The sequence below is a fragment of the Chrysemys picta genome, chromosome 6, assembly GCF_011386835.1.
Source record: "Chrysemys picta bellii isolate R12L10 chromosome 6, ASM1138683v2, whole genome shotgun sequence".
In the NCBI taxonomy this organism is placed as follows: Eukaryota; Metazoa; Chordata; order Testudines; family Emydidae; genus Chrysemys; species Chrysemys picta.
This window is the reverse complement of record NC_088796.1, coordinates 130,231,487-130,246,960: the sequence shown is the minus strand read 5'-3', so window position 1 is coordinate 130,246,960 and position 15,474 is coordinate 130,231,487. Positions and strand designations below refer to the sequence as shown.

Genomic DNA, 15,474 nt, shown 5'->3' with positions numbered 1-15,474 from the left:
CGTTTGTCATAATGATAGTGATTAGTTCCATATATTCTAGATTAAGAAAGTAAGAGGAAAGTTTATTTAGCATAGAATGAGGAGGACTAGTAGCTAACAAGGTGACCCAGGTCTCTATAGGAAGGCCCTGTAACTGACCAGTTATCTGGAGGCTACATTCATTTACTGAGTAACATTTGTGTTTGGAATAAGGATGCCCCGTCAACGGCAAGTGTTGTGTATAGTTGAGCATTCCATTTTTGCAGTGTTGTTGTAGCCATGTTGGTCCCAGACATGGTGTAAGCTCAAAAGCTCGTCTTTCCCCAAAAGAAGTGATCTCACCCACCTTGTCTCTAATAGGATTCTGTTACAAACAAAAAAAACCCCCAGTGTTTGTTCAGAGTCACCTCAAGAGCAGAAGACTTTTTAAGAGGGTAAACGAGCAATCTTTACCAGATAATGTATATTCAGTGCCCTTAATATAGTCTATCAGCTCCCAGCAGGTTTCATCTTTTACTCGAGGAAGCCCATCAAAATTAGTTTTCCTATATTCCAATACAAAATGATCAATTTTGTTGTCTTCTTCGGGCATTCTCCATACTATCGTTACAGCGTTGTCAGCTACCAGACACTCTACTGGGTCTATCTCTGGAGCTTTGGGGACTGCAAAACAAACAAAACAAAAGAACATTAGAGTACTGATGAAAAAAGGGTTTGCCACCCCAGTGTTGCAGTCTGTTCCTTTGGATCTACAAAGAGAATCAGAAATTGCCTTTGGTTCAGTAGCACACATTCCTTTCAGGGATTTTACTCAATTATCTACAAATTGGAACTTAAAGAGCAATAGACTGATATTCTATTTAATACTCTGTTAAGTGACTATATTAAACACCAAATTAGCATTTTGCTAACAAATACACATTAGCTCTAGGATTAACTTCTACCGTTCTTGTCTTTGTTTTTCTGACAGTACAGGTCAGGCTGACCTCCTTGTATAAACAGTAACAAGTGAACAGAGCTGGTGGGGACTGGCAATTGTGGTTCCATGGTTGGAATAAGCAAGCAGGAAGAACATTTTAAGGAGGTTAAATTGTCTTAAGGCTCTTTCAGACAGATCTTTTTACAGAGCACTCAGAGCTAGAGCCCTGATATAGGATCATGCAGCAAGAGCCTGCTTCCATCACTTTAGAAAAAGGTTGGTTTATAATATTTGGATACAAGCACCACTACACAGATTTACAACGTAACGTTTCCAGAGAAAACAAGGTACATACAGATACTACAGTGACCTGAACACAAAGCATTTACTAATGAGTAAAGTGTGTGTGTGTGTGTGTGTGTGTGTGTGTGTGTGTGTGTGTATATATATAGATATAGAACTTGTATTTTTATGGTTTTTCTTCTGTAGTGTATTTTCTAGCAAAATCCAAGCAAAAGGATAAGAGCTAAAGAGCAAACTAGCTTCTCACCGCCAGGACACTGAGGAAAGTATGTTTCCAATAATTATAATTTAGGTTTACTCAAATTACTGTGTTTTTATTTTGTTATCCTCCAAATCCTCTAATCTCTCTGAAATCAGTTGACATAAGATGATCTCAGGTACTTCAAGTACCATATTAAAAAAATTCAACTTCCTTTACTAAGCCCTACTGCATTAAGTTTTGGATTAACCTTACACTAGAAACAAAACTCACTTCTTACTCCCAGTGTGATACCGGGTCATATTGCAGAACCTCAGCATCTCATGACACCAGCTACCCAAGAAACGCATCAGGGCACATTCTACAACTTGAACCAATTTCACTATATTTCTCTTTCCCATCTAATCCCCAAATATTAACATCCGAGGCACACATCATGCGTGGAGCAGGAAAGAGGCAGCATCAGAAGTTGGGTGCATGACAGAGTAATATACTAATGGATAGCAGACAAAGTAGGATTTAAAACCTTAAAACAAAAAACAAACCACCTTACCAGTGGTCCATTTTAATCAAATGGAATTTCAGATGTTTCTTTCTGAATGTAAAACAATGCACAAAGCAAGCAAAAAAGTAAGTAGCCAATTACAGCTGAGTTCATGACCAAAACTTTATTTCATCAGTAAGCTGCAACCAAGAACTTCAGGAGTCAAATTTACATTGACAGGAAAGGAAAAGTATCCATGCGTTTCTTGTTCAAGAATCTGTTTTTGCCTATAAAGAAAAAAAACAAACACTCTCTACCTAACAAACAACTTCTGCAGTTTTCAAAAGGGTCCTGAAAATAGTTTTGAAGTATGCTTGCTCACAACCCATTAGGTATTTTATTTCCCTGAGGCCTGCCACTTTGCAGCAAGCTATTCCTCTGACAAGTCACATAAAAATGCATTAATGGAGTTTCATATTTAGACCTATTTCTGTGGAAGTACATTCCATTTACAGTAGGGGGATGGGGGGGGGGGGATCACCAACGATCAGTCCTGTAAATAGTCCGAGTTCGGATTCAAGCTGGTTCTTTCCATGTCATGCATCACCAATAGACATTCTGCAGTCGAACTTAGACCCGTAATTAAATATTGAAGAACTATGGTCTTCAAATTGAGACTTAAGTTACATCTGTAACACTGCTGCTTTTCACGGAGTTTTCACAGATGTAGCCAATTGAAACTTTTATATTAATTCTTTCAGCTTTTGAAGATGCTGAACTTAGAAGCCTAATGTTTTTAATATCAAAAGGCATGTAAATTATATTCATGTAAATACTTCATAGTGACAAACATTCAGTACCATCAGGTTGGTTTTGATTTCTAACAGGAAGTTTTCCCCATCTGAATACACAACAGTAGCACATTTACCAAGTAAGGTGGTGCCATTTTCTGTCACTTTTTAGAGCTGAACACTTGGTTATTTAATCACTATGCAGGGCTCTGGTTCAGTGTGCTTGTTCCATATATCCCAAATGAAGGTCAGTCATAGGGACAGACACCACCACTGAAGAGAGACAAAAGACTATTTATTGGGGAATTTATTAAATCTCTTCATCACTGAAGCAAACAATTGTTTTTACTGATATAGTAGTACAGCTTAAATTGCAGCATGCTTAAACAGCGATGCACACTTCAGTAGAAGAGTGCAAGTTATAATTCAATGATCCCAGCAGGTGTGTCAAAGTGCATGAAACATGTGGGAGTAATAAAAATTACCTAAAATTTCAATTTGCATTGAAGACCAGACATCTCTCAGAAATCTTTGAAAAGCTTAGTCTTGCTTTTATTGTACAGTTTCTCTTTATGCAAATGGACCCTAGTCAGAGCATGAGGGGGGGAAAGAAAAGGGAAGATATTCCACTTGAAGTTACAAAACAAAGAAGGTTTGTGAGTGCACAAAATACTCACAGCATGAAATGCATGTAGCATTAAAGCCAGAGAGTTGCACATTTATAGCTTGCCAAGAGGAGATATGGTGCCCTCCACTTTGTTTATTAGCCTTCCCAGCAGAAGCAGAAAGTCTTCAGTCTATGTACCTATCCCACACAGCCAGCCTCCCAAGCATGCTATGTTGAAGAGTTACTGAACATTTTTAAATAGCACAACTTAAGTGTAAATGCTTTTCACTTCTCACAAGGGTTATTTGAATAGAACACAGGACAAGTTGTAGTCATAAAACTTGATGTTCCAGCAGGGCACGTGGTTTACAAAATGTTTGGGAATTGCCAAGTTGTATAGGGATTGAGAACAAAGGTTTATGAAAGTGGTAGGCTAAAAGTTTTAGAGAATCACAAACAATTCTAACTGGTTTAAAGAGAAATATAGTAGTATTTGGAGAGAAGATTATAGAAGTCAGCCATCAACAGGTTAAGAGTTTGAGAGAAATACTAAGACATCTATCATACAGAGGCCATGCCAGCAATTTTTGAAGCACCTACCGCTACCCATTATTTTTGGCATTTTATTATATGCCAGATAGAAAGACGAGATTCTTTCGTGTGTTTAGAAGTTCATGTGTTTTAGAAGTTGTAAGGTACCAATACCGTTGTGATGAGCATTATATAAATGCCTAGATATCACCGCCTCACCAAGTTTGGGATTTCAAACTGTCTGAATCAACACCCAGTTTAAGTTTTGCCTGCAAGAATCGGTGCTGCTATAAGTAGTGACAGAGCTCTGTACCAAATAGTTACAAGCGATCCACTAGATATACAAGTTATCCACTAGAAAGAAAAAAACCAAACAGTGATATCCTTACAGTTGATCTTTCCATATTTAAATGCCAAGTGCTGGATTATCTTGCACGAGCAGTATGTAGCTAACCAAAATTGTGTTGAAACTGGCTGCATAACAAAGGTTAACTGAAAATTTTTCTAGTTTAAGGAATGTAATTTTTTTTCGCTTTAGTACCTACAAATGTTTTGACAGCACTGGTCACTCAAGTCCTCCATTTGTCGCCCCACATAACAAGTACAGTATACAAGCATCATTTCAAGCTTCCTCCCTTATCTAGAAAGGGTAAGAGGATAACCGAGTTGCCATTTTCATCCAGAGTCTAAGGACTGAATGGTAATTTCAGCACAGCTCATCACGAGTTGCCAATTAAGCATCATGATAGTGATTTGAGACAAAACACTACGCACAGGACCAAGATTGCCTCCACATCATACAGTGAAAGTGACCATGACTGCCAGCAGGAGGCTTAATAGCTCTGGAAACAGTGTTGAGGTTATTAATTCCCGCACCAAAGGAAAGTCTTCCTTAAGTTGGAGCTCAGGCTGTAAATATCAGCAATTTAAAGTTTAGTGGACTGTTGCCTTTGAGAATCTAACATCTAATCCAGGAAATTCAAAGCAAGCTCAGATCATATTTTGAAAGGAAGTATAGAAAGGAAGTCAAAGGAACTCAAACATTCTTGCCTCTGCACTTATCCCTGGCATCTTGTGAACTGAATGAAGTAGTAACATGTCAGACAAGACTCAGCTTGTGAATATGTTAAACACTTGATACCTTGCCAGTGCATGTATGATCTTAGGCAATGACCTATGATGGCAAAGGAACAAGTACAGGTCTGGGAGCAAAGAACAAGTTCCATTCCCACCTTTGTTGACTGGCCCTACTACTGTATAAAAGGTCTATATGTGTGCTACCACCTTTATGAAGTAGATGTTAGAGATCTGATATTTGCCAAGATATATAAAGCTTTAGTAAATGCTGAAGAAACTGCTCAAGGTAGCTGAAAAACATCCACATATTAAAATGCATGAATTAAACTACAGTTTATCCCAGATATCTTATAGTATAAACATTCAATTCACTACAGGACTTAGTTTTACCTGGCAAAAACTTTAAAGCCTGGAGCATCTGCCTTTCCTGAGAGAAGTCCACCATCAAATGAGTCATATTATCACTGACTTTTGGTTTCAAAGAGATGCGGAATGCTGAAGCCATTGTGACTCTACAGGAAAGAAAGGCTTATTAGGAAAATATGGTTCATATTTTGGAAATTCTATACTCAAGAAGTTAACTTTTGAGGTGTTTCAAAACCATGTGATTCTTTATAATTCACTTCAGAAGTTGCTACAGGTTTGAGTGTGCTGTTCTTCCCTTATATATGAAAAATCAGCTCCCACATTTTAAAGTGGTGTTTACAACCAGTTTTCTGCAGTTTAAGTTAAAAGAAGTGTTTCACTGCTGTGAGAATCTCTCAAAAGATCTGGTGTTAGTTGCAAGTGCCTCCCTCTCACTTGATCTGCGACACTGAGTCCATGTAAGACAACCTAGAAGTTACTAAAAAGACTTCAGGCCTGATTCTCCCATGCTTTGGGGTATTCATTTAAACCTGTGCAGACAGAGTAACACTAGCCACTGAAAGTGAAAAATTCTGATTTGGTAACATTTTACAGCCACTTTGCACAAGCCTAGGATCATAGGACTGGAAGGGACCTCAGGAGGTTATCTTGTCTGGTCCCCTGAACTCATAGCAAGACCAAGTATTATCTAAACCATCCCTGACAGGTGTGTGTCTAACCTGCTCTTAATCTCTAACGATAGAGATTCCACAACCTCCCTAGGCAATTTATTCCAGTGCTTAACTACCCTGACAGAAAGTTTTTCCGTGACGTCCAACCTAAACATCCCTTTCTGCAATTTGAGCTCATTGCTTCTTGTCCTATCCTCAGAGGTTAAGGACAATTTTTCCTCCCTCCTCCTTGTAATAACCTTTTATGTTCTTGAAAACTTATGTCCCCCCTCAGTCTTCTCCAGACTAAACAAGCCCAGTTTCCAGCCCCCCACCCTCCAATCTTCCTTCATAGGTCATATTTTCCAGACCTTTAATAGTTTTTGTTGCTCTTCTCTGGACTGTCTCCAATTTGTCCACATCTTGAAATGTGGTGCCTAGAACTGGACACAATACTCCAGTTGAGGCCTAATCAGCACAGGGAGGAAGAATTACTTCTCATGTCTTGCTTAAAATACTCCTAATACATCCCAGTATGATGTTTGCTAGTTTTTGCAACAATGTTACACTGTTGACTCATTTAGCTTGTGATCCATTAGGACTCTCAAATCCTTTTCAGCAGTACTCCTTCCTAGGCGGTCATTTTCCATTTTGTATGTATGCAACTGATTGTTCCTTCCTACAGAGAGTACTTTGCATTTGTCCTTATTGAATTTCATCCTATTTACTTCAGACCATTTCTCCAATTTGTCCAGATTTTGAATTTTAATCCTTATCTCCAAAGCACTTGCAACCCCTCCCAGCTTGGTATCGTCCACAAACTTTATACGTACACTCTCTATGCCATTATCTAAATCACTGATGAAGAGATTGAACAGAACTGGCCCCAGAACGGATCCCCGTGGGACCACACTTGTATGCCCTTCCAGCTTGACTGTGAACCACTGATAACTACTCTCTGGGAATGGTTTTCCTACCAGTTATGCACTCACTTTATAGTAATTTCATCTAGGTTGTATTTCCCTAGTTTGTTTATGCGAAGATCATGTGAGACGCTATAAAAAGCCTTACTAAAGTCAAGATATACATCTATCACTTCCCCACCCATCCACAAGGCTGGTTACCCTGTCAAAGAAAGCTATTAGGTTGGTTTGACATGATTTCTTCTTGACAAATCCATACTGATGTTACTTATCACCTTATTATCTAACAGGTGTCTGCAAAGTGATTGCTTAATTATTTGCTCCATTATTTTTCCGGGTACAGAAGTCAAGCTGACTGTAATTCCCTGGGTTCTCCTTATTTCCTTTCTATAAATAAGCAATATATTTGCCCCTTTTCCAGTCCTCTGGAATCTCTCTCATCTTCCATGACTTTTTGAAGATAATCACTAATGACTCAGATATCTCCTCAGTCAGTTCCTTGAGTATTCTAGGATGTATTTCATCAGGCCCGGGTGACTTGAAGCATGACGAGATGAAAGACAAGGCATTGAAGAATTAAGGCCTTAGTCTGATTCTCAGATTTCAGAAAGTATTAAACCCAACAACATTTCAAGTATCAACTTATTTGTCCATTATTAGAAATGCTTTAGCTGCCAACACTGTAGAACACAACTTGTTCCTCAATTACAGAAGACCATTAAAGATTTCAATATAAAGCACCTTAAGTCTTCCACTGAAGAAAATTCCAGTTGTCTCTTTAAAATGCAGATTCCCATTTTGAAAATACTGGACACTACTCAGAAACAAGATCTGTTTTCTGCTGAATCAAATAGGCATGATTTATTAGCACCACCTTACTCATCTTATTTAGGAGATGAGAAGAGGTTAGTTGTATACAAAATATATATAACCAGTATCATGGTAGAGACTGGAGCACAGAATAGTTAACAGCTTTTATGTTCACTCTCGGATCGGACTTCTTAGCTCCAGAAACAGCAGAGACTGATACTGGTATGAGAACATCCCCATTCTATATAAGTGGGAGGAAGTAGGAAAAGGAAAATAAGTGCCTTCCAGCTAGGTCTTTAGCACCTTATAACAAAGTTGTACAGCATTACCTGGAGTGCTGTCCATCTGTCAAATGCTCTTCTGAAATCAAACGTTCAACCTATCCTATCCACTTTTTAAAAAAATATGAAACATTTAAGAAAAATCAAGTTCTGAAAAGTAGCAACGAATGACATGCTGTTTCAGAAGTCAAAAGTTGGACAAAAGAAGCATTTCTACCAAATTCACATCCAGGGATCTGACACATCGGAGAAGTGGCTACCAACAGGATTCTTAAGTGTTTTTGTGAAGGAACAGGAAGGACACTTATCCCCATACCCACCCCATGAAAACAGACAGTCTTAGGCCTTGGCTACACTGGCACTGTACAGCGCTGCAACTTGCTGCGCTCAGGGGTGTGAAAACTCCCCCAAGTGCAGCAAGCACAGCGCTGTAAAGTGCCAGTGTAGTCAGAGCCTGCAGCGCTGCACGCTCGCAGCGCTGCAAGCTATTCCCATCGGAGAGCTGGAGTACATACAGCGCTGCAAGAGAGCTCTCGCAGCACTGGCGGCGCGACTACACTCGCACTTCACAGCACTGCCGCGGCAGCGCTGGGAAGTCTCAAGTGTAGCCAAGGTCTTACTGAAACTACAGTTACAATAGTGAGTGAATCAAGCACAAAAACGGGTTTTAGCAGTGTAGACAGTGAGGGAAGAGTAAGTAGTAACAGATCTTAGAGACCTGATGGAGAAAGCAAATAGTGCAGAGGATGACAGGTTGCCGGGGGAAAAAGGACAATGTAGTTGGCACTAAAAAGAGCAGACGCACTGTGGCCATTTAATTTCCCAAAATAGTTAGAGTAGGAATCAAAATTGGAAGATATTCCATTTCAAAAGGTTACTAAATTTTGAGCTATTACAAGATCAGTTCGAACTCTGACCCAGTCCCCAATAACCTCAGACACCTAATTAAACAGACTGGCATAAAATTAAGGTTATGAAAAATCATCAACCTTCCTAAACAGTGGAGAGAAATCTGAGAATAAAGTTTCAATTTGATACTTCAGGAATTTGTGTTCTTATTATAAAACATTGAGGACACGTGAACTAAAGATGGAATTTTAGAATTCCAAGCCATCAGTTTTAGACTCCATGAAATTATTCATGATTGTGATAGCCGTGAAATAGTTAGATCTCAGAATCGGACAGAGGCCTCTCAATCTCTGAATGAAAGGGATTATACACCTGCTACTGGAGTATTTAAACTGTCTTGTCCAGATGGTGAAGTGGCCTCAGTTATTTAGGTTCTGAGTTTTTTGACGACTTGACCTTATCCATTTTTAGACCTCCATTCTTTTTAAGTTTTCCACCTGACTGTCACATCCTCAAAAGTTTAAAAAAAACCTAGCATTTCCTGCAGAGAATTTTACAGTGTGTTGGTAATCCTAAAAACTACCAGTTCAAAGTGGCAGTACCCATGAGTTCCGGGAGTCTAAATAGGATTTACTTTGACAAGCAGCTCAATATCCAATACCAGTAGCCCTATAGCTCACAACTAAGTCAGAAGTACTTGAGTTTTCCCATCACCAACTTTCCAGCATGCATCACTAGCAGCCCCACAGCTATCACTGCTCAGCCAACAGACTAAGCCCCAAAAGTGCAACAGCTTGGTTGACATTATTGACAACTCAAGGTTCTGTTAGTTACAAATTGTCCAAGCAGAAACTCCCCGCAACTACAACCTAGTTGTGAAACTTCTGCATGTCTGGCCAACACAGCCAGCTGTATAGGGATTCACTGTTCAAACTGGCTGAATGCTGCTAGAGTAGCTTCATGAGCTTGGAAGGGATAACGGGAGGCATGCTACTTTTCAAAGAGCTGAAGCACATTAAACAAAACTTCTGCCACCACCATTCTAAATTTTTCTATTAAGGGTTCTCTATTTCTGCTTGGACTGGGATAGAAAGCTTAGTTCCCCATAGCAATCAACAGTTTACCTTGGACATGAAGTCCAGCATGAAACTAGCTTTTTTTCTTTGGCAACTGACTTGTTAGTTCTCATGAAAACGTTTGACTCAACAGCCAACCTGCTGGGTCAGTGGAAGCAACCTATTCTGGAAACTCTTGGAAGGGCTGGTCTTCCACATGCTGTATACAGCTGGTGTCTAAAAGCTTTAAAAGTGCTTCCATTCTCTATGGAGACCCACTGAGATGCCTGAGTTTGCTGGGCACATTTTGAATAGATTGTCCTAGTCCAGAAGAAAGATGTGCTTACCTTAACATTGTTTCACCATAAAATACTTGGCAGATTAGAAGTTTTCCACTCTAAAAAGTTGGTTTAAGTATATGTTGAAGACTCTTCACATCCAGAGAGAAACGCCTTGGCAAAAGATCACTAACTCAGGCAGTAAACCCACTAGCATCAGCACTGGTGATACCACCAGAAAGACATTCATTCTTTGTAAACATTAGAATAACTTGTAGCTAGACTCTTTTTCTAGCTACAAGGCATCCCCTCACATTCAAAACAGAGCATTAAGCCTGCAGAACTTTTTTTTAAAATCGGGATCCTATATTTCAGAATTTAAAGAGAAACTGTCAACTTGATAAAAATAGATTTAAAAACAGTTTTCAAATTTTACACCCGTTTGTCTCACCACACTTTCTGGATTGTTACCTATTTCTCTCCCCCTGTTGCTGTGTGAAAGACTCTCACAAAAGGAGGAAGAGGTGAACCAGCTAGACAGGGGAGAGTAGGAAACTGAGTATATGGAATGCCATCAAATGTATATAATTTTTCAATTGTGATACTCTTGTAAATATCTAAAAGTATCAGAAAGAAGTTGACTGTGCCCCTTTAAGACTGACTTGAGTTCAGTGAAAAGATATTAACAATTAAAAAGCAAGAAGTTTTGTAGAAGGGTTTGTACCGTACCTATCTTTGATCTGTCTGGCAGCCTTGGTGCATATCAGGGAGAAGAGAGAGAAGGTAATTAGTGCTTCCATGCAAGTCTCAACTGCAGTAACATGCAAGAAGAGTTAATTATGAATCCCACAGCTATGCAGCTCAGATTCAAACACCGAACGATATTTTACCACTTTGATACAAGATTTTTCTTTCCATAAGCTTGTGTTAATGCACAATATTAGAAATGCTGTAATAAGTCAGACCAGAGCAATCAACTTGAAAAGCCACACCAAACCAACTCCAAATTACTGGGCTTCTTTTCTAGTGAAAGATCAGATATCCAGTTTATCACTTTAAATTTCTTCCTGCATCCATAATTCCAAATTTAAAAGAAAAAAAATGTACAAAGACAGCAGCATTTACTTAGCTTCTGCTCTTTTGAATCAATAGTGCAAAGTACTTGTTTTGCTACCAATGGTATTTATCCATACCCTGTCAGGGGCCTAATTTCTTGTGGAAGAGGTATCAGAGGAAAGGAAAAATTCCTTCTGAAAGTTATTGTACTGTTTCGTCAATCCTACTCTACTGTAGATTTCCCCCATGTATTCCTCAGAAGCTCCAATATATGGACTTGCACAAGTATTCAACTTCCTGCTATTATTGTAGTATACCCAGAATCAATATGGCTGATCTACAGGTATCAAAATCTTAAGTTTACCATTTAAAAACAGGGAGGCCTGGTCACATTTAAGAATAAAAAGGTTATTGGACAAGTTAACAGTAATGAGCTAGGTGGATTCATCCACCCAATAGTCTTTCAGCTAGAGTTTCTAGTTGGTTTGAGGTTGCCTCCAACTCAGATAGTTAATCCTCAAAATAAAACTCAAGAAACAGCACCAGAAAGCCTAGGACATTTCTTTAGACATAAAAGTATTTTACAAATACTAATAGAATGGTTCTTGTTGATTACAAGCATGTTTACATAAAAATCTTTCCATTGGAGAATACTTTTAAATTTCCATAGGTCACAGTTGGAAACCTAAACTGTGCATGTCTGGAAATTTAAGCTACACAGTAACACCAGTCAAGTTTATTTATTTAAGAGTATATCTGCTTAGAAATACTTTGGAGACATTATTGGTTTGACAGGAAAGTCTAGTAGTAAGGAAATTATACTACAATATCACACAAGGGTTTCATTATGGGGGGGATCTTATGTTGACATTCATCTAGTACAATTACAATCAATTTGCTATACATAGTTGGACTATTTCAACCTACAAAAAGCAGTAAGGCTGAAATTCACTTCAATTTAGAGTGCCTGCAGAGGAGAATTTCACTCCAAGTGCCCTTATTTGCTAAATAGCCGTTGTGTAAAGTATACTAAAAATAGAGTTGGATCAATGACATTCCTCACCAATTTGGTACCGTACTCAAGGGAGAAGATCCTACTTTGGCAACTCTAGCAGGATCTTATGTAGTAGCTCTTGTTTACAATTCCTAGTAGCTGCTCCTTTAAAAAGAAAGAATCAACTCTTTGAAGGGGGGTGGAGGGGAACTTCTTGAAACTAAGATCTACTTCTCCTAGAACCAGGATTTAAGGATGTTCCAGGGAACCCAGAATCCATCCTGTCATTTCTCTAATGAAGCAAACATGTAGGTCTCAATCATGCAATTACCCCTTTAAAAAAAAAAAAAAAAAAAACCACACCACACACACCTGAAAGATGTATCAGTGTAGTTTCTGTACTGAGAAGGAAGATGAACATCTCATTTTAGAAATGAGAATTGCTGATCTAATGAGCTGGCTCAGCAGACTATGCTAGGAAACATTTACAGTTGATCCAATTTTCTTCTCTTGACTACCATGAATGTAGCTTTTAATGCTGTTCATGGTTTTTCCGTGTCAATTTCAGTGAAAAACGATCTAAATTGCTCAGCTTGTTTCAAAAATTCACAGAAGTCCAATTCACTAAATATCACTTGTGACAAAAAAGAAAATCCATCCTCAATCATAGTTTAAATGCAGTAGACATGAATAGGATTCAACATCTCCCCCCACATTGAGATAGCTGTTCTCAAATTAAGTGATTAACTCTGAAACAAAAGATTCCCTGTATTAAGGGATTTTACATGTTATTGCAAGCTGAATGACTCATTAACTGACTAGCCATACAAAAACGGTGTATTTGGCTCTACTCAGCAAGGAGCATGAACCGATAACATGTCAAAATAGTGACTTGCATCAATTCACCAGTGTGGCCATAAGGGACATTTAAATTTAGACTTGATGTATTTAAACTGATCAAATGCAGTTTGTGTCTAAAAATTAAATAGAAACTTGCAAGAAGAAGAAGAAGAAAAAAAAAAAAAAGTCTTGTGCTCGCTGTCCAGGCAAGAAGAGAGTCAATCAGTACCAACCCTGCTTCTTACTGCTGTACATGGAGTCATTTTGACCATCTTCAGCTGAGACAGGACCATGGAAACATTAAAATGAAGACGTTCTGCAGAGAACTTAGACCATTACTATGGTTCACAAGTAGGTATATATATCCAGTACCTTCCTATCAAGTTTTTACTTTGTGGACCTATGGAAATAAATTTAAAAGTTGTGCCCTGTATAAATGTCACAAAATTGCAATGGCTGGAATATTTGTCAGTCAACTCTACTGCTCCCATTTCATTTAATAATTAACACTTAGATCAAGTCTCGCCCCATTTTAGAGATGTATCATTTATGTACACAGAATCGGTCTTGACGCACTGAACAATATTCCAAAGCTAAAAGAAGGAGTTCTACAAAGATAGTATACTGTTACTATGGCATGTAGAGAACTGCAGTGCTTCAGCATTAATATTTAGCCAAGTACCAACACTGCACAGTCCTACAATGGAGATATGTACTAATTCAGTGCATGTAATTTTTACTGTATTTTTCAGCTGATATCTCCACATTTGAGTGCAATTCTCTTTTTTAGAAACATGCTTCCATTAAGCAAGCAGTTTCTCAGCCTCTTGGATGGTTGCTTGAGATTGGTATCTACAGTGAAATCTGAGGCCTGATACTCATGACATCCTAAAAAGTCTCAAGCCTAATTATAGTACTGCAGTTTTAACCTAAAAATAAGCTAAGGCATGCATCATGGTGTCCACAACAGATGCAGCCAAGTGCTTTTGCATATATGAAAGGACATTGTGAGGATAATATAAGCTTACAAATCAGCCCTACTTCCAAGGGGATTTCATTAGTGGGTTGTTTTATTTAAACTAAGGGTTTAGTTTGAATAAAAGATGAGTTTTTAGCAATTCCAAGATATTAGCTCTTCCATACTGCAATTAAATGTAAGGTGATCTTCATTTTTTCCTGTACTTAATATTAAACATGAGTACTCCAAAAGGCAGGGGCAATCTTACCTCCCACCCACCACCCCTTCCAGATATTAAAGCTCAATGAAGTCAAAAATCCACTGTCATAGGTGTGGCAGCATGTAGACCAGAATAGAGCCCTATGGCCCATGCAAATCTGTGCTCAAAGAAAGCTGAAGTTGAGACTACAGCCCAGGCTAACAGTGCAAATTATAAATACTAAATTACAGCTGACTACACTTGCTCTTAGTATCTTTAACCCTGCAGATTTTGTGATCTAAATGCCAAAAGAAATGGTCATTATAATTAGTGTAAGATGAATAAGATTTCCATTAATAAAGTATGTGTGCTTTCCAGTTAACTCTAGTTATAATATAGCTTTGGGTACAATATTTCTGAAGAACTGTTTAAGATCTGACACAGTTTTTATATGTCAAGAAATGACAAGTCAAACCACCATGTATTAGGCTCCCTAAATTTAAGTACTAGATAGATATTTAGATTTAAGTTGTCAGTCCTTCAGGGAAAATTAAACAAAGGTTTCCAGAGGGGAAAGCAAGAACTCACACTGTCACTTTAAGAGAAAGTTTGTCCTGTTTACTAGAACCTTTCCAGTATCCTTGTTACCAAGTGAAAATTAAAACAGCAGAAAACACAAGTAATTGGGGTTTGGATTTGATGTGGCTCACTGCATGGTTAGTACAAAAACAAATATGGTACATGACATTGACAAAGTCAAACATGGGATATCCTGGTAATAGATCTGAAGCTGCAGTAACTGGATTGCCAGCATTTTACCAGTTGTATTGCGTTTCCACTCCTCTACCTTTCCCTTGGTGCATTTCCCCGACTCAATTGTAAGTTTGTTAACGGTAATGTACATATATTGTTTGCATTAGCTCCACCGAATCACTCAAACTGTGTCTGGACTCTCATTGTGCTAGAGAATTTTTTTTTTTTTTTTTAAACAAAAAAGCCACCACCCACATACATTAGAAGGCCTGCAAGGCATACAGTAAAAACTGCCCTAAGGAGCTTACAGATGCTAATGTAAGATTTTAAACTGCAGTTAAGTCAAATGGCTCTCGTGGTTACATCCCATCGAAATCAGGAGGCAGCAAAAAGCAATACTAGGGTAGTTTAGAATGAAAAAAAAAAACACCAATATACCTATTGATTTTTCACCCTTGTAACAGCCATCTTGGCATTATGGCACTAGCTACTTTTCTAGATTCCTCTCCTCTTCCCCTATCATTATGCTAAGCAGTTTGCAATGTCAGATTTATGATGAAATCCCATTCAAG

General features: G+C 38.4%; 1 protein-coding gene across 6 annotated transcripts in view; it reads right to left on the bottom strand.

The window, feature by feature from the left end:
- The window catches only part of FSD1L (fibronectin type III and SPRY domain containing 1 like), a 60,706-nt gene that overhangs the window by 28,380 nt on the left and 16,852 nt on the right, over positions 1–15,474 (bottom strand). For all 6 annotated transcript variants that reach the window (XM_005283464.4, XM_005283465.5, XM_042861052.2 and 3 more), the window contains 3 exons: positions 10,832–10,854; positions 5,281–5,402; positions 433–642 (listed from right to left, as the gene is read on the bottom strand). In XM_005283464.4, coding sequence (XP_005283521.2) covers positions 433–642; positions 5,281–5,402; positions 10,832–10,854 — 355 coding nt within the window. The remainder of the gene's footprint in view (positions 1–432; positions 643–5,280; positions 5,403–10,831; positions 10,855–15,474) is intronic.